The sequence below is a fragment of the Andrographis paniculata genome, unplaced genomic scaffold (assembly GCF_009805555.1).
Source record: "Andrographis paniculata isolate CXL003 unplaced genomic scaffold, ASM980555v1 Contig54END, whole genome shotgun sequence".
NCBI classification, from domain to species: Eukaryota; Viridiplantae; Streptophyta; class Magnoliopsida; order Lamiales; family Acanthaceae; genus Andrographis; species Andrographis paniculata.
Genome location: NW_026137589.1, coordinates 1016072 through 1037450, shown reverse-complemented (window position 1 = coordinate 1037450; position 21379 = coordinate 1016072). Strand labels below are relative to the sequence as shown.

General features: G+C 37.9%; 2 protein-coding genes across 2 annotated transcripts; one reads left to right on the top strand and one right to left on the bottom strand.

Moving 5' to 3' along the window:
- The first annotated feature begins 12515 nt into the window (after positions 1-12515).
- Positions 12516-14716, top strand: LOC127255849 (uncharacterized). The gene is made up of 4 exons (XM_051281601.1): positions 12516-13383; positions 13486-13741; positions 13793-14026; positions 14332-14716. Exons 1-4 carry the CDS (start codon positions 12516-12518, stop codon positions 14714-14716), a joined length of 1743 nt encoding a protein of 580 aa, XP_051137558.1.
- Positions 14717-15715: 999 nt separating this feature from the next.
- On the bottom strand, positions 15716-19256 carry LOC127255825 (heavy metal-associated isoprenylated plant protein 30-like). The gene is made up of 3 exons (XM_051281575.1): positions 18998-19256; positions 16324-16399; positions 15716-16169 (listed from the first exon to the last, which is right to left on the bottom strand). Exons 1-3 carry the CDS (start codon positions 19163-19165, stop codon positions 15847-15849), a joined length of 567 nt encoding a protein of 188 aa, XP_051137532.1. The 5' UTR covers positions 19166-19256; the 3' UTR covers positions 15716-15846.
- Between the last annotated feature and the right edge of the window lie 2123 nt (positions 19257-21379).

The window sequence follows — 21379 nt, the reverse complement described above, 5'->3', positions numbered from 1 at the left end:
CGGCTGGGAAAATTACCACCACAGACAACCCGAGGTTCGAGGGCTGGTCTTGGATACATGCCACAAGCTTCCGTATGCATCGCCTATCGAAAGGGCCGCAAACCATCATATTACCGAAAGGGAGAGCTTGTCTTCCAATTCACCTCAAAAGGGTAAGAATACAAGAGTATTAGTCTTCAAGAGGCTAAGACCTTCTGTCTTCACAAGGTTAAGACCAAAGATCAATAAAGAGAAAAACAAGACGAATTCCACATAAAAAAAATATGTGGAGGTGGATGGAGAAATCAAAAGCCATTTTCCATCCCGCATGACGCGTCAAACAAAAATGACAATACATTGCGGTAAAGTTTTAAAGGTTAAATGGCAAACCATTGTCTTCACCAAACCTAAAGAAGATAATGAAGAAAGTGTTGCATCATCCTGCTACATCACTGAAGGGGGTGAAAAGACAGTGATTGAAGAAGATGCAGAAAATGCACCCGCAGCGCTTGAGAAAGGGGTCAAAGCTGCAGTAGACGAGTTAGAAGAAATCAACTTGGGAATTGAAGATCACCTAAGACCCGTCTATGTCAGCAAAGAGCTGGGTGAAGATGATATGAATGCCTACACCCAACTTCTCAACGAGTTCCAAGATGTCTTCGCTTGGTTGTATAATGAAATGCCCGGCTTAGACCCGAAAGTTGCGGTCGACCATCTAGGTGTGAGGAAGGGAGCTTGCTTTGTAAAGCAAGCGCAACGAAGATTCCGTCATGAACTCATCCCTCAAATTGAAAATGAAGTCAACAAGCTCATTGAAGTGGGATTCATCCGTGAAGTCAAATACCCCCAATGGATTTCCAGCATCGTGCCTGTAAAGAAGAAAAATGAACAAATCCGAGTTTGTGTGGATTTCCGGGACTTAAACGAAGTATGCCCAAAAGATGATTTTCCTTTACCCATAACTGAATTGATGATTGATGCAACGAAAGGACATGAAACGCTTTCTTTTATGGATGGATCATCTGGATATAACCAAATTCGTATGGCATCTGAAGACGAAGAGTTAATCACCTTTCATACACCGAAAGGTATCTACTGTTACAAAGTTATGCCTTTCGGATTGAAAAATGCGGGGGCAACCTACCAAAGAGCAATGCAAAAGATCTTTGATGACATGCTACACAAAAATTGTAGAGTGCTATGTTGATGACTTGGTTGTCAAATCCAAGAGAAAAGATGATCACCTGCAAGACTTAAGAAAGGTTTTTGAAAAGTTGAGGCGCTACTAATTAAGAATGAATCCTCTCAAGTGCGCTTTTGGAGTCACCTCCGGAAAATTCCTCGGATTCATTGTCCATAGTTGTGGAATTGAGATTGAATAGGCAAAGATAGACGCCATCACAAAAATGCCTGAGCCTCGCAACATCCACAAACTAAAAAGCTTACAAGGGAAATTAACATATATAAGAAGATTCATCTCTAACCTCGCTGGACGATGTCAACCTTTCAGCCAAATCATGAAGAAATGAGTGTCTTTCAATTGGGATGAAGAATGCAAGAAGGCATTCCAAAGTATCAAAGACTACTTGACGAAGCCACCAGTGCTGACAGCGCCAATTCCTGGACATCCGTTGACACTTTACATCGCTGCACAAGAACGTTCAGTTGGAGCCTTGTTAGCACAAGAAGCCAATAAAGGGAAAGAAAATGCCCTCTACTACCTCAGTAGAATGATGACACCAAATGAACTAAATTATTCACTGGTGGAAAAGATATGCTTGGTGCTCATCTTTGCCATAAAAAAGTTGAAGCATTACTTCCAAGCGCACACTATCCGGTTGGTGTTCAAAGCAAATCCCTTAAAATATGTCATGTCAAAGCCTGTCCTTTCTTATCGACTCGCAAGGTGGTACCTGCAGCTGCAACAATTTAAAATCATTTATGTACTACAGAACGCTGTAAAAGGACAAATATTGGCTGACTTCCTCGCTGATCATCCTATCCCCGGTGAGTGGGAGTTGTGTAACGACTTTCCTGATGAAGACGCGCTTTTTGTCAAAATCACCCCACCGTGGAAAATGTATTTTGACGGCTCATCACACAAAAATGGAGCTGGAGCCGGAGTAATATTTGTCACATCACAAGGAAAAGTCCTTCCATACTTATTTGCCTTAAAAGAGAAATGTTCAAATAATGTGGTTGAGTATCAAGCACTCATCCTCGGCCTAAAAATAGCGGTCGATATCAAGCAACACCAACTTCAAGTATATGGGGACTCCAAGCTAGTTGTAAGTCAAATCACTAGAGAGTTTGAAGTGAAAAAACCAGAACTGATGCCTAACTTAAAGTATGCTAAGACACTCATTGAGTTGCTCGAGGATGTCTCTATTGAATATGTCCCGAGGAAAGAGAACGGACAAGCTGACACTTTGGCTAAACTTGCATCGGCTCTATCCATCCTGGATAACAGGTGTATATTCCGATATGCAAAGTTTGGGTGGATTCCTGCAAGTATGAAGAAGAAGAATGTGTTGATAAAGAAGTAAATCACCTTATCGAGGTGTTTGAAATTGAAGAAGAAAAAGAAGATTTGCGGCAACCAATAATAGATTTCTTAAAATATAACAAGCTCCCGAATGACCCACGCAGGCGAGCAGATATCCGAAGAAGAGCTAACGCTATGCCTGCTTCAACGGCATACTCTATCGTCGGTCGTTCGAAAATATGTTCCTTCGATGCCTTAGCAATCATCAAGCCAAACAAGCTATGGAGGAAACTCACGCCGGAATTTGTGGAGCTCATCAAGCTGGCCCAAAGCTACATTTCCGAATAAAAAAGATGGGGTATTATTGGCCAACCATGGTTAAAGACTGTATAGAGTTTGCACAGAGATGCCAACCATGTCAATTTCATGCTAACTTTATCAATCAACCACCGGAACCATTGCACCCAAATATTGCTTCATGGTCATTCGAAACCTGGGGCATGGACGTCGTAGGACCACTCACAAAGTCGTCCACTGGACATCTCTATATCTTGGCCGCAACAGAATACTTCTCCAAATGGGCAGAAGTAGTTCCTTGGAAAGAAGTAAAAAAGGAGATGGTAGCTGACTTCATACGAGTCAACATTAGTTACCGTTATGGGGCTCCTCGGTGTATCATCACTGATAATGGAAGATCTTTCGCCAATACTCACATCGACAAGCTTTGTGAAAAGTTTGGCTTCCAACAAAAGAAGTCCTCGATGTACTATGCACCGGAAAATGGACTCGTAGAGGCATTCAATAAAACACTTTGTAACTTGCTGAAAAAAGGTTGTCTCCAAATTAAAAAAGAGATTGGCATGACCGCATTGGTGAAAATTTGTGGGCCTATCGTACTACATTCCGCACTCTAACACAAGCGACACCATACTCACGTGTATATGGGGTCGAAGCTGTCCTCCGATTGGAAAGAAAAATTCTTTCACTAAGGATTGCTCTTCCTGAAGAATTGACGACCGAAGAAAATGCCCGATTAAGACTCGAAGAGCTAGAGGATCTCGACGAGGAAAGACTACAAGCTCAACAAAGACTGGAGTGTTATCAAGCACGATTGTCTCGAGCTTACAATAAAAAAGTCAAATCACGATCCTTTCAAATCGGGGACTTGGTTCTTGCTGTGAGAAGGCCCATTGTGATCAACTTTCGTTCGGGAAATAAATTTTTATCCAAGTGGGATGGACCCTATGTTGTCACTCAGGTCTACACAAATGGTGCATACAAGTTGACATTTCAAGACGGACTCCGGATAGGGCCAATCAACGGGAGGTTCCTCAAAAGATATTATGCGTGAGACCTTCAAATCAAATCAAGACTCCTTAGCATGAGAATAAACTGCAAAATAATAATAAAAGCAAATTCAAGTTGCTTTGAAGTAAGTTATGACTTGATCCCTTTACCGGGTACGTAGGCAGCTTGAGATATACCTTCAAGTTCAGTCAAATAAAAAAAATAATAAAAGATTTAGGTAAAAAAAAATGCCCAAAAAAAAAAATTAAAAAAAAAGAAGAAGAGAGAATTTAAATTTATTGATTGGCAATCAAAATGAAGAGTACAAATTGATCTTAAACATTAAGATTATACAACTCTTCTTTGCTAATATTCAACAACTTTTCTAAGCTTTTTAAGTATTCTTCGTCTTGCGAGGGGACATTCTCTATTGCGGCGAGTTCATCCTTGACTTCAGCAATTTGAATAATGATATTCTCAGTAACTCCTTGACGTCGCTTAATAAGGGAAATATTTTCTTATTTTTCCTCTTGCAAAGAGCGAAGTTTCACGTCAATATTCTCCACACACCCCTCTAACTCCTTGATAGGTTCGCACTCCTCAATATGCCTCGTCTCAAGGTGCGACAAGCGATCTTTGATCTCAGAAATTGGTTGGTTACGGGCTGCCAAGGATACGACGTCGATCGAGTCAGAACATGCCTCGTCAAAAGATACAGCGGCATAAAGAAAAGCTTTGACTCGGTCTTTAATATGAGAAATGTCGGAGTACTTAAAGCTTTTCATTGATTGGAGCACTATGTCACCCTCGTCCTTAATCGAGGAAAGCAAACGAGCTGGTGTCCTCAAAAGCTTACCCCGAAGATCCGACCATACTTTTCCTGTATATTCGCGCTGGATCACCTTCACAAAATCCGCGCCACAAAATTCTGAAACCGCGGGCACAACAGACTGAACAACTATGGGCTTGGTTGGAGCATCCTTTACTTGCTCATTGCAAACACCTCTGTTTTCTCCAATCACCTCAACAATGGAATCTCAGCTCTCCATCTTTTCATCCTCGGGATTCTTTGCTCCAACTGAAAAAGGGATAAAAAAATTCGTGTCAAAAAAAAAGAAGAAAAAATATAGAAGTTACTTCTCTTGCGAAATCGCTCGAAGAATGGTGTCGGCTCGAACGAGGACTTGACGGGTTGATGATATGGGGATCTCGACGAGCTCGCTTCCAATGAACATCATGCTCACTACTGCTTCATTCGGAGACAGAAGGTACCGCCCGCTTTGAAGAACCGACATTGGGAGTACTTGAATTTCCATTGTTCCTCTCAGGAACACCTGAAATAAGTAGCGGTATCTCCATTGTTCCTCTCAGGAAAACCCGGAATAAGTAGCGTCATCTTTCGAGCTTTATCCGATGGCTTGGTCTGATCGGCGGTCTTTTGTGCCGGCGGGATATACTCATCCAAGAAAGACCCGCAAACTTCAGTCCACCATTTTTTGTAGACGTCGGAAGAAAATACCCTCGGAATCGCAGGAATGCGTGGAAGAATAACTTCGAATGAAGATTTCAAGTAAGTTCTTTGGTGCCAACGTTGATAGTCTTTCTCAAAAGCGCAGCAACGGACGCCTTTCCAAAGAACTCCGGGAATTTCTTGGAAAAACCGAATTGACGGCAAAAATGGTGGGGACTATACGGCTGCAAGAAGTATCGAAATCCATCCCGCAAAGTCAGAAAACAAGAGTGAATAGAGATGAAGTATTCTTGCTCGTAGTCTTCACGCTTCCCGTCATCAACGAAACATACGTCGAAGTCTTTCGTGATCATAGTGCAAGCCCAACGAAAGTAGTCACCGCGCAAGATTTTTCGACATGCAACATCTGCTCTATACGCACGAGTACTAACAGCCCCGGAGTGCTTCACCATCCCCGGACCATGGATTCCCTTCCATACGTCGTAGTGGGTCTAAAAATACTCAGCGATCCATCTGGTTAAAAAGTGGAGAGGAATTTTCGTCCGAACTTTCCCAGGACAGGATGAATCCGCGATTTGGTTCAGCCTTCTATAAATACTGGTCAAGACTGGAATGGCCAAGCTTACTGGAAATCCTAACGCTAGGACACTTGCCATCTTGAAAGTTGAAGAACGTATCGAACCAACATTGTCGAGCGGAAGCACAAAGATGCAAAGCCAACAAGAACGGAACGCTGTGAGAAAAGTCTCCTTAAGGTGCTCCCGTCCAAACTTTGAGTTTGGGAAAAGATGACTCTTGCTCCTTCGACCATGGCTTGTGGGCACCAATCTCTCCGGAAGGATTGTAAGTCGCATCAGGCCGAGAAGAACGAGTAGACTCCTTGCCGCGACGGATTTGAGGACGCTCGTATTTGACGGTCTTCTTGCACCAAAAAGAAATCTAGTCGGTTGCGCTGACGCCACTTCGACCTTTGTTACAACTCCAGAGAAGGTGGTAGGCCTACAACAGGTACTGGCACGAATGGGGAACTAGCTTCCTATCATCTTTACTGCCATATAACTCCTTTGCGGTTGGTACCACCTCGTCGTAAAATGAGCCAAGTATGGGGAGGCCCGCTAAGGACGCCAAGTCACGGAGAGAGATCGCCACTTCACCGGCGGTAGTCAAAAGGTTGTTGGTTCTGGGACACCACGCCTTGCAAACGGCCTTGACGATCTCCGAAGAATAGTCGTAGGAGAACAATGAAGCATAGACTGCATCGTAAATGCATCCTCTCTTTAGTGGAATCTCGCATCGATCCAGCACATCCTCCGCCCACTCCTAATAGCCGGCCACGTACGAAAAGTTGCCATCAAAAGAAGGAAGACCATTCCAAGCGCACGGCTTCTCCATGATCCGCCGCCCCAAGGTTGGAAGTTGAAGAGTATCGTTTGGCATGTGTTGATGGAGTGAGGATTGCAAGGTATGCTTTCCGTCAGCAATATTCCGAGACCACGTCTTTTGTACATTTGGGACCTCCAAGCGAGGTGAGTAGCTCCGTGTCCTACGAGTGGTGGATGCACCAATAGACGAGTCGCCTTGTCCATTGGTTGACCTTCAAACTCGCAAATCACCAACTTGGCGTTTCTAGAGGGGGAGGAGACATCCTTGAAGTAAGTCATATCGCTTACAAAAACAAAAACACAAACAAAGATCAAAAGATGAAAAAAAAAAAAGAAAAAGAAAAAGAAAAAAAAGAGAACAATACAAGAGAAAGAAGCCTACGCAAGAATAAGAAAAATCAAAACTGTGAGAAGTTGAGAATGACAAAGTTCTGTCATGGTGAAGGGTTCATATAGTGTTTAAAAATTAAGATATGGAAAAACATGCATAAGGAACGAAGAAAACAAGGAAATAAAGAAAAAAGAAAATAAAAAATAAGGAAATAAAATATTATCACATATATATATTTATCACTTATATATCATCGTAAGTAGTAATAATAATAATAATAATAATTTTAAGAATCCATTCCAATATTTTTTTACAAGGAGATATTTTTTTCTGTACAAAATTTTTATAATTGTCTATTAAAATCTAATGAAGTCCATAAATTTTAAAAGTTTATAATTTGTTGAATACTTTAAAATTTTAAAAGATTTTTAAGGATGAAATACCTCAGCACTTTAAAGAATTTTTAAAAGTTTTGAATTAAATATTTCCGAATTTTAAAAATTTTTGAATTGAATACAAAAAGTTCAACAAAATCTGTGATTGAATACCCACCTAAATTCTAGCAACCCCTTTGGATATACAACTCAAATTGGATTATTTATTTTAAAGTAATATTTTATGAAAAAAAAAAATATATTTTTATTAAAAATAATGAAAATTAGACAATAATTATAGTTTTAAACTCATTTGAAATAAAATATTAATTTAAAAATTTGTATTTAAATAATATTTTAATTGACATTTTATAAAAGTAAATGATATATTTATATAAAAAATCATACCTAATAAATAATATTAATTTTAATTTGAAATATTAATATACACATCGAAAAATAATGAAAAAAAAAAAAGAGAACGTAACAACACTTCCGCCTCCTTGTACCAAATATGACTGCCTATACCTGATCGAAGTGGGCCTCCTTATATATTCTAATTCTAACCAATCATGCAGAAATTAATTTGAATAGCTAATGTGATTTTTATAATCCAAAATCAAATAAAAATGTTTCCATCTTGTGCGAAAAACAACCATTATTTAATAATATTCAACCTAATTTTACTTTGTTGCCCACATTTCAAATAATAACCCATAAAAATTATAGTAAATAAAAAAGGTGTAATATAAAGTGATGTAAGTTGGAATGTGAGGAGCCGATTTACCCTACCTTTTATTATTATTATTATTTATTTATTATTTTCTCTGATTGAGTGTATTCATACGCCGTAATTTTGTCTGTAAACTCCTTGTTCAACAATACATAGACTTCTTGAGCCACCTAATTAAGAATTTGGAGTCTTGTAGCCTTGAAGTCGGAACTAATATCTAAATTTTGGAGGACAAAATATTTATAAATAAAAATAATAAAATAATTACATGTCACACAATTTTGGGAGGACAAATATATATAAATAATTAAAAAAAAGTTTTTTTAATACTGTAATTTGACTCATTTATCATTTTAGCGTGGAGTCTGTAATAAACTAATTTTATAAGTGAATTTTTTTTTGTTATTTTAGTCCTCCGGTGGCGGAGACGCCCGCGTGGCTCGCCGGAGGCTACGCGGACACGTGAATTTTATTTTATTTATTTATTTTTTCTAAAAAATATATTTTAAATTTTATTTGTCTTTTTAAATTTTTTTATTTGATCCGATTAAAAAAAATAAAAAAAATAAAAATCCACGTGTCCGCCAGGTGTCGCTGATCTGGCGGGACACCTGGCGGACACGTGGCTTCCGGTGAGCCATGCGGGCGTCTCCGGCGCCGGAAGACTAAAACAACAAAAATTATCCACTTATGGAACTGATTTGCGACAGACTTTACTTACGAAACTAAAATGATAAGGTCCAGTTTCTGAACTAAAAAAACAGTTTACTCTTTAAAAAAATATAATATTTTAATATTTAAAAATAATCGAAAAATTGGGTTGAGGGGCAATTGCCCCAAAGCCCACGTTTAGTTCGTCCGTGCTTGAAGTATACCCATATATAATTTTTCATAAAGGGTGTGTTTGTTTGGGGGTTTGGATTTTGAGTTGAGATTTGAATAGTAAAAATTTTGAATTTGAATAGTTGTATGATGTGATATAAATAGGTGATGATGTGATGTTTTGAATGTAAAATTGATTTTTAGTATAATATAAAAAATAAAAAATAGGTATTTGATTTGATGTTTTTGGGGGGAAAATTTTGGATGAATAGTGAGATTTTGTCCAAATCTCTCAACCGAACACACCCAAAGTGTTGCATGCAACATTTACATCAGTTGTTGTATTTACCAATCTTTTGATGAAAAATGACAAAGAAAATATGCACTATAACACTTTTAGCAACAAGAGCAAATAATTCTCTATAGCCCACCCTTCCATTTCAAAATAGAGTTGGCAATATTCTTTAGCCACTAGTCTTGGTTTGCAATGATGTATAGGACCATCTCGATTGCTTTTTACCTTTGATATTCATTTTTACAATAAATAGTTTTCAGGTAGATGAGCGAGCTCCTATGTTTCATTTCTTTTCAATACCTAGCCATTGCTTTGCCCTATTATGCTCTCTTAGTTGCTTCAACATAAGTAGTAGGTTCATGTATTATATCATCATAGTTAGTCATAATATGTGTTATACTAATCTAGTATCCAAGTAGATTGATACGTGTTTCTAAAAAGATTGTTTATACGGAAAAAATAGGTGTTGGATAGATGGAAGATAGTTTGAATGCTACCTGATGGATGTTCAATGGAATGATAAAAAACTAGAGAGGAAACTGAAGAGAGATCCTGATAGCGAACAGGATGAGGGGGACCAGCCCGTGGTCGAGGCTGCTACTGAGCCACGACCCTTGTTGGTCTGTCGTCGGCGGAGTCGGGCTTGAGTCCACCTTCGTGGGCCGGTTGATTTAATCGTTATGTTTAATTAAGTGGGCTATAGTGTTTTGTTAATTTCTATTTTTGGTAGTTAGTCTAGCATTTATATTGTTAGGATTAGGGTTATTTTTTTCATCACATCATTGAGTAAATTAGGAGCCTGGTGGCTTGGCAGACGTCCACTGCGTTTGATTGTTGTTGTTCATTATAATTGTTTCTAACAATTGATCCGACCTGCCGGATCCCGACCCGTCGTAATGTCGACTACTCGTTCTGCCGCTGAGAGATTGGAGAAACTAGAATCTGATCAGGCTAATATGCTGCGCAGGATCACTGAAAATTACGAACAGATGTCGGAGTTTACATCAGGGTTGGTGGAGAATACCATCAAATTGCAGGGGATGTCGACCACCCTGGTCGCGCTGTCCCACGCAATTTTGGGCCCTGGGGGTGCGCTGGATTAGGCCACTGACTCGCAGGAGGAGTCCGCATCACACGCTGCCCCGCCCTCAGCTTTTTCTGAGCTGCCGGCTGCCCGGGCAGAACCTGCTCTACCCGCTGTTGTGGTGCCGCACGTTCCCCTTGCACAGTACAGTTACCCATGTTCGACGGCGTGGACCCGATCGCCTGGTTGGCCCGCGCCAATCAGCAGTTTGAGTTGCACGGGACGTTTGAGGAGTCTAAGGTCTCGGCCGCTGTGGTGGCTATGGATGGTGCTGCGCTGCATTGGGTCACCTGGCTGCGCGCCCGGAAGCCCAACGTGACTTGGAACGATTTCTCGCAAGTCCTAGTAGCGAGGTTCGACTCCCGATTCAAGGGAAGCTCGTTCGAAAGGTTAGTGAGAGTCCGTCAGACAAGAACAGTTGAAGATTATGTGAATGTGTTCATACAGCTCACCGGATAGGTTCTAGGGCTGTCGGATGCCCATTATCTCGGCTATTTTATGTCCGGGTTGAAAACTGCTATCAACAACTCTCTACGTCTGCTCCGACCAGCAGACTTGGAGACCGCGATGGAATTGTCACGAGATATTGAGGAAAATCTGAATTGGCCAGGGGGTGATAGGAAATTCAGAGGTTCGAATAATTCCGGGCAGCAACCCTTTAATTCCTCGCATCTGCTCAGCGCCGGATAGACCAGCACAGTACCCGGACCGTTTGGGGGTAATTCTGCTAGTCGTCTGTCTCGATCATCGGAAAAATCGGTAGCAGCCACCCCGGCAGCCTCTGAACGATCGACTGTGCGTTCGTGATTTACCCACGTAACATCAAACGAGATGGCAGACTTAAGAGCAAAGGGTTTGTGTTTCAAGTGCCGCAAGACGTACACGCCGGTCATGCGAGAGTTTGTCCACTCAGGGAGTTGGGGGTTTTATTTGTGGAGCCGGATGAGGAAGTGGATTTGCAGAATCATGAATATTATGAACCTACCGGTCAAGAGGAGCTCGCGGAGAAGATAGGATAAGGCGCGGAGGAGGAGAGTGCCTTACCTATCTTTTCCATGGCTGGATTTTTTAGTCCAGGCACTATGCGCATGCACAGGATACTCCACGGATGTACGGTAACAGTGTTAATTGATAGTGGTGCTAGTCATAATTTCATATTTTCGTTGCTGGTTCTATTATTGTAGCTTAAGCCGGATGAATCAGTCAAATTTGTGGTGCAGTTGGGTGACGGACACCGGAAAAAGTCGGCAGGTTTATGTCATGGGGTGTCGATGACTTTGGCAGGGTGCGAGCTAACTACGGATTACTTTGTGTTCACATTGGGTGGTGTCGATGTTATACTGGGAGTGGCGTGGTTGGGGACTCCTGGAGATGGGAGTGTTAATTGAGAACGAATGTCTATGTCGTTCCTCCAAGGGGATCAATGAGTCGTTTTACGGGGTGACCCCACCCTTAGTCGTTGTTCAGTTGGGCTGCGCACTTTGGTTCGCACCAGCAATGTGGAGCTTTGGGCAGTAGTAGTTGATGTCCACGCGGTGAGGTTTTCGGAGGCGGAGCAGGGGCAAGTGAAAGAGGTGTTAGAAGATTATTTCCGAGGCTTTTGTGGAACCATCCGGTTTACCGCCACAGCGCTCCACTGACCACAGAATTGAGTTTATCCCAGGCTCAAAACCGGTATATGTGCGGCCGTACCATTACGGCCATCTCCAGAAAGATGAAATAGAGAAACTGGTCAACGATATGCTTACAGCTGGGGTCATTCGATCGAGTTCCAGTCTCTTATCTAGCCCGGTACTGTTGGTGAAAAAGAAGGACGGCAGTTGGCGATTTTGCGTTGATTATCGGGAGTTGAACAAAGTGACGGTACCCGATAAGTACTCGATCCCTGTGATTGAGGAATTCCTAGATGAGTTGTCCGGTGTAGTAGTCTTCTCAAAGTTTGGTGGCAGGACTGGATATTCACAAAACTGCCTTCCGGACCCATAGTTGTCATTACGAGTTCTTGGTGATGCCGTTCGGCCTCACCAACGCCCCAGCTACCTTTCAGTCCGCGATGAATGAGTTATTTCCCCCATTCCTGCGCCGGTTTATCTTGGTTTTCTTTGATGACATCCTGGTGTACAACAGAACTTGGGAGGATCGTCGGACACATTTATCACAAACCTTGCAGTTACTGTAAAGTCACCAGTTCAAGGCCAATTTCAAGAAGTGTAGCTTTGGGTGTCTGAAAGTGGAATATTTGGGACACATTATCTCGGCAGCAGGGATAGTAATGGATCATAGCAAGGTGAGTTCAGTAGTTGAATGGCTGCGATCCAAATCGGTCCGGGACATCAGGGGTTTTTTGGGTCTCACGGGGTATTACCGGAGGTTTGTGCGGGGGTATGGATTGATAGTGATACCGTTGGCGGCACTACTGAAGAAGGCAGCCCCCGTAGTGTTTGAATGGCCCCCGGAAGCCGAAGCTGCTTTTGTTCGCCTAAAAAAGGCATTGACCGAGGCTCCAGTTCTTGCCATGCCTCGATTTGACCAACCCTTCGTGGTGGAATGCGACGTGTCCGGGACGGGTGTGGGAGCTGTTCTGATGCAGGAGCGTTGTCCCGTGGCATATTTCAGCAAGACCATGGCTGATCAGACTCTCACTAAGTTTGCCTATGAGCGAGAGATGATGGGATTGGCCATCGCAGTCCAGCATTGGAGACCATATTTAATTGACCGGAAATTCGTGGTGAGGACGGACCATCGGAGCCTGAAACACCTACTGACTCAAAATATTGTCACACCTTCACAGCAGTTGTGGGTGGCAAAGCTTCTCGGGTATGACTTTACTATAGAATATAAGACGGGAGCTTCAAATGCAGCTGCAGATGCTTTGTCTCGCAGGGGGGAGGAGCTAGAGTTGGCAGCGGTGAGTGTACCGGGATGGTTGGGGTTGGACGAGGTGCGGTCCGAGCAGTGGCAGGATGCCTCTCTTCGCCGCATCATCACCGCGATTGAAGCAGGTCCGGACAGTAGTCGAGGTTATGAGGTCATCGGAGGGTGTTTATATTACAAAGGATGGTTGGCGTTGTCGGTGCGGTCGAGATGGATTCCACAACTGCTGAGGGAGTTTCATGATACTCCAGTGGGCGGCCATGCAGGTGCTTTTCGCACTTACCGGCATTTGGCGGAAAATGTTTATTGAATGGGGATGTTTCGAGAAGTGCAGAGTTATGTTGCTTAATGCTTGGTTTGCCAAAAAGCTAACTATCAGACACTCACGCCAGCAAGATGGTTGCACCCCCTGCCGATTCCTATGTTTGTTTGGGAGGATATATCTATGGATTTCATTACTTGCCTGCCAAAGTCGAGGGGATATTCTAATATTCTGGTGGTGGTGGATCGGCTCTCGAAGTATGGGCATTTCATTGCCCTGAAGCCGCCTAATACAGCTCGTTCGATGGCGGAGGCGTTTATGAGAGATAGTTCGATTGCACAGGATACCTCGGTCGATTGTGAGTGATCGAGACTCCATTTTTATGAGCTCATTTTGGAGGGAGTTGTTTCCAGATCGGGAACATCTCTGAAGTTCAGTTCGGCTTATCACGCAGAGACCGATGGCCAAACGGAGGTGCTAAATAGGGCGGTGGAGACCTATCTGCGCTGTTTTCCTTGTGAACAACCTAAAAAGTGGATGCGGTGGTTAGCTTTGGCGGAGTATTGGTATAATACATCCTTCCAGACCGCCGCCAAGATGACACCCTTTGAAGTGGTTTATAGGAGAGAGCCGTCTTCAATCAAAAGGTTCTTGCCGGGAGAGTGTAAAGTAGCGGCAGTAGGTGAATTGTTGGGAAGCCGGGATAATTTGTTACGGCGCCTGCGCCAAAATCTGGAGTAGCTCAGCAGAAAATGGTGACGCAGGCGAATAAACATCAGTGGGAGTTGGAATTTCAGGTGGGGGATAAAGTGTTCTTGAAGGTGCGTCTGTTTCGATAGTCTACTTTGCAGAAACAACCGCATCATAAGCTCGCTGCAAAGTTTTATGAGCCGTTTTTTATGGAGAGTTGAGTTGGTCCTACTGCTTATCACCTTGTGCTTCCCATTGGCAGCCGCATATATCTAGTCTTTCATGTGTCGCAACTGCAACGTGTGGTGGGGGACCATCCGGTGGAGCAGGAATTGCCGGTTACCTTGGAGATTCCGGTAGGGCCGTTCTTTGAGCCTGAGGAGGTGTTGGCAGCACGTAATGTGGCAGAGGATGGGAGTGAGGAGGATCAAGTGTTGGTGAGATGGGTTGGTCAGACAGAGGATGATGCGACATGGGTTGATTTGAGCGAGTTTCGGCGTCAGTTTCCAGATTTCAACCTTGGGAACAAGGTTTTTTTGAAGAGGGATGGAGTTGATAGCGAACAGGATGAGGGGGACCAGCCCGTTGTCAAGGCTGCTACTGAGCCACGACCCCTGTTGGTCTATCGTCGGCGGAGTCGGGATTGAATCCACCTTCGTGGGCCGGTTGATTTAATTGTTATGTTTAATTAAGTGGGCTATAGTATTTAGTTAATTTCTATTTTTGATAGTTAGTCTAGCATTTATATTGTTAGGATTAGGGTTATTTTTTTCATCACATCATTGAGTTAATTATGAGCATGGTGGCTTGGCAGACGTTCGCTGTGTTTGATTGTTGCTGTTCATTATAATTGTTTCTAACAAATCCAAACATCCTTCCCTTTGAAAATCTATTTAAAAGAGTTTTGAGAAACTAAGTGACCTGCCTAAAAAAAAAAAAAAAAGTTGCCAAGTGAAAGTGATATATATATATATATATATATTGGAAAAGAAGAACAATCAAGACACTTTTATCATTAGTATCATCTAAAGAGAGTAGTGGCAAAGATAGATATGAGGAAAAAAAGTGATTTTTTTGGATTGATATGAAAATATATTTTTATACAAGATCAATCTCTTGAGATAAAATGAGTCTTATTGCAAAAGTTCATAAGTTATAACCTTTAGTTCAAAATAGGTATCTGGAAAAGAAACATTTATAGAGTTTAGTGTCTAGTTTTTCCAACCTAGGATAGGTGTTCGGAGAATAATTATTAGGTGTGTGTTTGTGTATCTAGCTTCTCCCCAAAAGAATTAATTGGTAGGTTAGCTTGGATGAGACGGGTTTTTGAAAGTTGAAGCAAGTGTTTGTGTTTTCTTTTTAGTCTCCCATTTTGTTGAGTAGCGTAAGAGTAAGAATTTTGATGGCTAATTCTAAGTTTATTGAGAATTTTTTGAAAAATCAAACTTGTAAACTCAACCCCACTTGTCTGTTTACAAGCTTGAAGAAGGTTGCAAGAAGGTGATAAGTTTAAGATTATGTTTCTTCAAGATGTCTAGGTTGTCCTATTATAGTATCGGATAAGGTAAGTTATTAATTTGACATTTTTTTTTTTTTTTTAATGATCAAATAGTAAACGATGAATCAACACAATGCTGATTGCCACTCTCCTGGTGTTAATATATATATATATATATATGTATGGATTTACATACAAAGCATGAACACAAACTCATAATTAACTTACTTACAAACAAAATACCTTAGGCAATAATTAATTAAGTACGAGGGATCATCATCACATGAGACGACAAGCATTGACATTATCATCATTGAAAAAGTTGCTGATCCTGTCATCCCCCCGTTGTGTGACGTGGAGGGCGCCGTGCCGGTCAGCCTCGTTGTAGCCGTGGCGCCAGTAGTTGTAGCTCTTCTTGTATTCGCTCGTCGTGTCCTTGAAGTAATGTCCCGATGATGTGAAGTAGAGAGGTGGGTTTGGGTATGGCCAAAATTCCGCCCTCTTCCCAGCCCGCCTCACAGCTTTCAGCACCTTGCTTCGCTCCACGTATCCTATCACCGTCACCTTCTCCATCTCCAACTCCACGGCGATTGAGTCGATCCCTGAAATCACCACCGTCCATCTATCAAATCATGATCATGGATTTACCCAAAATGTACTCAAAGAATAGTAACCGGAGATTCCCATGTTAAAAAAAAAAAAAAACTTATGAAAAATGTTACCAAGGGTGAATAATTGAAAAATATTTTAACTAACCCTTGAGTTTGTGAATCGCATCTCTGACTACGCGCTCACAGCCGGTGCAGCACATCCGTACTTTGAGCTCCACAGTCTGAAGTTAAAACGAAAGTAAAAATCGAATGTTTAGTCATCTACTAATGTATCACTATTTTTCTCGATATTTTATGGACTTTGTTTTGATCTTGTACATGTGGGTTCTTAATTTTCGATTGACCTTGAGCTAAGTGAAAATAAGGACCCTCTTTTATTTATATATATATATATATATTTACTTATTATGTCTACCCAAAATGTATCTATTTTGGTATTTTATATGGTACACATAAAAAATCCATTGTAAATTTCTAACCTTAAACGTATATTTATTTATGTAAACACTATTACATCAAAAAAATATAGGAGAAAATATTTTATACCTACAAATTTGTGCCAACTATCATTAATATACATGCTTTATCAAATTTTCTCATAAAAGTTACATATACTTGTTGAGGCAGACAGGGAAATATTATTGTTTCTACTTTACCTAAACAAACATGTATAGCTCTATCTTTTTTTGGTCGTTCAAATGAGACTTTTTTTTCTTAAAAAAAAAATAATAAATTTTCTTGTCCGCTGGAACAATATATATATATATATATATACATATATATTATTGTTTTCTAAAAAAAATCAATTAAAAGACAACTGAAGAAATATCCGAAACAAATAACAATAATTAACTATAAATACAATTCAAGGCGTTTAATTTCAAAGATGCTGATGCTTTCCACTAAGGCAAATATATATATATATATATATATATTTATAAATGTGTGGGTGTATAAAAAAATGACTTTCTTATTATTCCATTCGCATTTGTTCCTTTTGTCTTTAATCTTTATGTGTTTAATAATTCTGTGATGAGTACTTATAATGGATTTTGAACTGCCTTTTTATCATTACACTACCCTGCTCCCCTCTCACTTAATTAACCTATATATATATATATCTGTGATATCTGTATCTATAGGTAGGGACTACAACTCTACAAGATAATAAATTCATGCCCATGTTTTCAGGCATATACAAAGATGCTGTTTCGCAGAAAAACACACACATATATATATATATATATGTGCAGGGACGGAACTACACTAAGGCTTGGGGTCAATTGGCCCCCTAATTCAAAATATTAATTTTTATATATTTATATACAATTTGCCTCTCTCCTAAATTTTCTAAATTCATGTATAATTCTGTCATTATTATTTATTTAAATTTATTAGCTAAATATTAAATAAATTATAACATTTTGTCCCTCAAGATTTAGATGCTTATGTGGGTATATATAATAATAAACCACTATCGATCGTTTTGGTTATAATTAATCTCAAATTAGGGAAAAGACAATATATAATTTGATGATTAATTAGCAATTAAGCAACAAATGTTCTGTGGGATATACGAACCATACTTTTGATCTGCACAACACTCGAAAATCTACTAATTGTTCAAATCAACGTATAAAAATAACATATAGAAATACATAATATATAACATGATGATATATAAAATATTAGTATGTATTATGAATTCTATTTTATACATATGTGATGTAGATTTATTTTTAATGTGACGGCCCTATTAGGTTTATTTAAAGGTTTGGATATGATTTTGTATCATTTATTATAGTATTATATATTTTATAAAATTATCGAATTAAAAAAATATATATATTTTTTAATTAATTTACTCTTTATTTAAAATATTATATTAAACACCTTTTATATTATAATACTATTTTTAAATTCAAATATAACAAGACTGGTTTGTGGTTCATCCTCTAATTATAGAATCTTTATTTTTTTTTTTTGTCCCATGAAGTTGGAACACAGAGTAGAGGATTTTGTTTTACTATCAAAAGAATGGCATGACAAATTAGATCGATTCTCTTTTCTCGGGTTTTCAATTTTGTTTTTGTACTATTTATTATTTTTTAAAAGATATCATATCCAAAATTTATTTTATATTTAAAATATTACATAAAAATTTATACTTTATTCAAAATACACACTTATTTATAACATAAATTTTTTATTTTCAAAATAATTGAAAATTCTTGATATTTTATGATATACTCTTATCATTATTTCTTACTAAACTAGCTGAAAATCCAATAAATTCAAACATGAAATAAATAAAATCCATCCAGTCTAACCCTAAACTAAGGCTTATTTATTTATTTTTAAGTACAGTATTTTCAATAAAAAAAAATATTTAATATAAAATATTATATCTAAATACTATTTTGCTTATAAAATAAGGAAAAAAATAATAAAAAGTAATAAAATTAGAACCAAACACTATATTCCATTAGTATTAGTGTTTGTGGTTTTAACTAATTGATATCTTTGAGAACCTCCAAGAAATCCACTACACACACATATGATATATACATGCATATATATATATATATATATATAAACACATATACGAATGAGTTAAGGTAAAACTTAAATAGCACATGTGAAGAAGATGATCAAGTCAGCCAATAAAATTAAACTAATTATACGAGGAAGAAGACAACAGTAAACTTTTCCAGATGAGAATTTCTCAAGCGGAAACTATAATATATTTAGAATAATTATTATATATTATGATGGAGGCTATATATATATATATATATATATATATATAGAAATTTAACCTGCAAAGAAAGTGGTCGACGCGACTTCTTGGAGATGGTGTGGCGGCGGTGGTGGTGGGGGTGGTGGTGGTGGTGGTACTGGTGGTTGTGATGATGAGTAGTGTATTTAGGGTCTTGGAAACAATAAGCAATCGCTGATACAAAAGATCCAAATAGCCTTTTAACCATACTAATAACACTAATTAATAAACTAAATCACTTCACCTCACCTCACCTCAAGATAATAAACCCTCTTTCTCTCTCTCTCTCTCTCTCTTGATGTGTGTATTGAAGATAAATATTCCTCAAAGGCATCTCATGCTTCTTATATATATATATATATATATACATGTTCCTAATAATTCCCTTCTACATATACGCTCCGTTTACAAAAATATATATATTTTTTTGGGTAAATTATATAACACCTCCTAGTATTTTAGTAAAAATGTATAATACATATTGTGTTTTATTTATTATGTGAAATCCCTTGTGTTAATTTAAATTTTGCACAAAACACCCTCTTTGTGCAAAGCTTATGTTTATTCTAAATAAAATTTAAAATTACGCAAGTTTAATACGAATAAAAAAAGTAAAATATCTTAAATAATTTGATTTCATGCAATAAAATAAAATATAAGGTGTTTTGTGCATTTTTACTGAAACAAAAGAGAGTGTTATATAATTTACTTTATTTTAAAAAAATTTCGCCAACAATAATTTTTTTTATAAAAATATTATATCAAATATTCATTTTCTTTCATAGTTAATGTAAACACTCGATTTTTTATTAATTCTAAAATTTTAAAAAGTTTTGTCTAAACCGAGCCATGTATTGTGAAGAAATTAAAGGTACTTAAATTCTCTTATTTAATACTACTGCTGTGTGCACTACCTAATTAGTTCCCTTCTATTATTAGCCTGAGATTGTGGCTTTTCTGAGTTGTCAATTAGTTTATATCCTTATTTTAGGGGAAAAAAATGGACAAGATTCTGTACTGAAAATTCTATGCTTAGCCGGCTAGCCATCGGATGCAATTTTGATCAAATGGTGAATATGGAAACAAGAACAAAAAAATTATCTCATGCAACCAGTGGCGAAACTAACGTCTAAATTTCGGGAGAAAATCTATATTTTAATAGTTAATTAATAATTTATAAATAAAAATTATAAAATAATAGTAGGGTCATATATGAATTTAGATAATTTTGGTGAATAATTATATATAAATAATTAAAAAAATTTAATAATATTACACTAAAAAATAATAAAAATTTGGTTTTGTCCATGTGTTCGATCCATATCTTAAATTCACCTATTTCTCTAGTATCTTCATTAATGTTGTGACCGCAAAATCATCTCTTTTTTTACTATCTTTACAACTTCTTTCGCCTTTGTTTTTCTCTACTTTCTCCACTAATTATAGAGAGAAATTACAAATGATTGTTCAACATTTTATTACTTTTCTTTCAACATTTCAAGATTAATGAAACAACATATAGTACAGTAGGATTCGTGAGAACATATGTTGGAATTAAACGTATTTTTTGTATGACTTATGATGTGTTTTGTGTGTTTTTAAATATAATTTATTGTATAAGTCTAATATGAAATGGTAATGAGACATGATGTATATGGGGGAGGACTTAAGTGTTTCGTTGCCAATAGAACAATTTGAGTATTTGGAATTACAGTTTAATAGAGTTTTAAAATTTAAATTCAAATTGGAAAAAGAAATAATTTTGAAATTTGAGATTGAAAGAAGACAAGATAATATAAGAGAATATACTCTTTCCATAATTCTCCTACACAACACATCAAAGCTCATCTATGCAAATTTACAGTTTTTTTACTTTATTTTTCCTGTTCATCTATTTTTTATTTTTTATTTTATTACCTGTGTATTATATTAATATACATTTCATGTAATATGAAGCAAGTAATGATTGAAATATTGTATTCGAAAAGTAAATTTATACGGTATAAAGATTTATCCGACCATTTTTAAGAATCTGTTTCTCATATCCAGTATCAACAATATATATATTTTTACAAAAAATCTGCTCCATTATTACTTAAAACCTATTTTGTTGTTGATTGGTCAACATCACAACATTTAAGAAGAAATATATTGTATTATACTCCCTAAACCCTACATTTATCTTATGTCAATATTGTCGTTTTGTCTCACATATTCTGACTTATTGCTTTTTTAGAAAATAATTAACTACTTTAATTATATTTTAAATTTTTTAATATATAATTTTTTTAAATCTTAATTAGACTAATTAGTTATTTTAATTTTAATTTATAATTACTACCGGGTATTGTACTGTAATTATCTTTAATAATATATTTTTCAATATATTATTAAAGATTTTAGACTAATATTAATTAGAAAC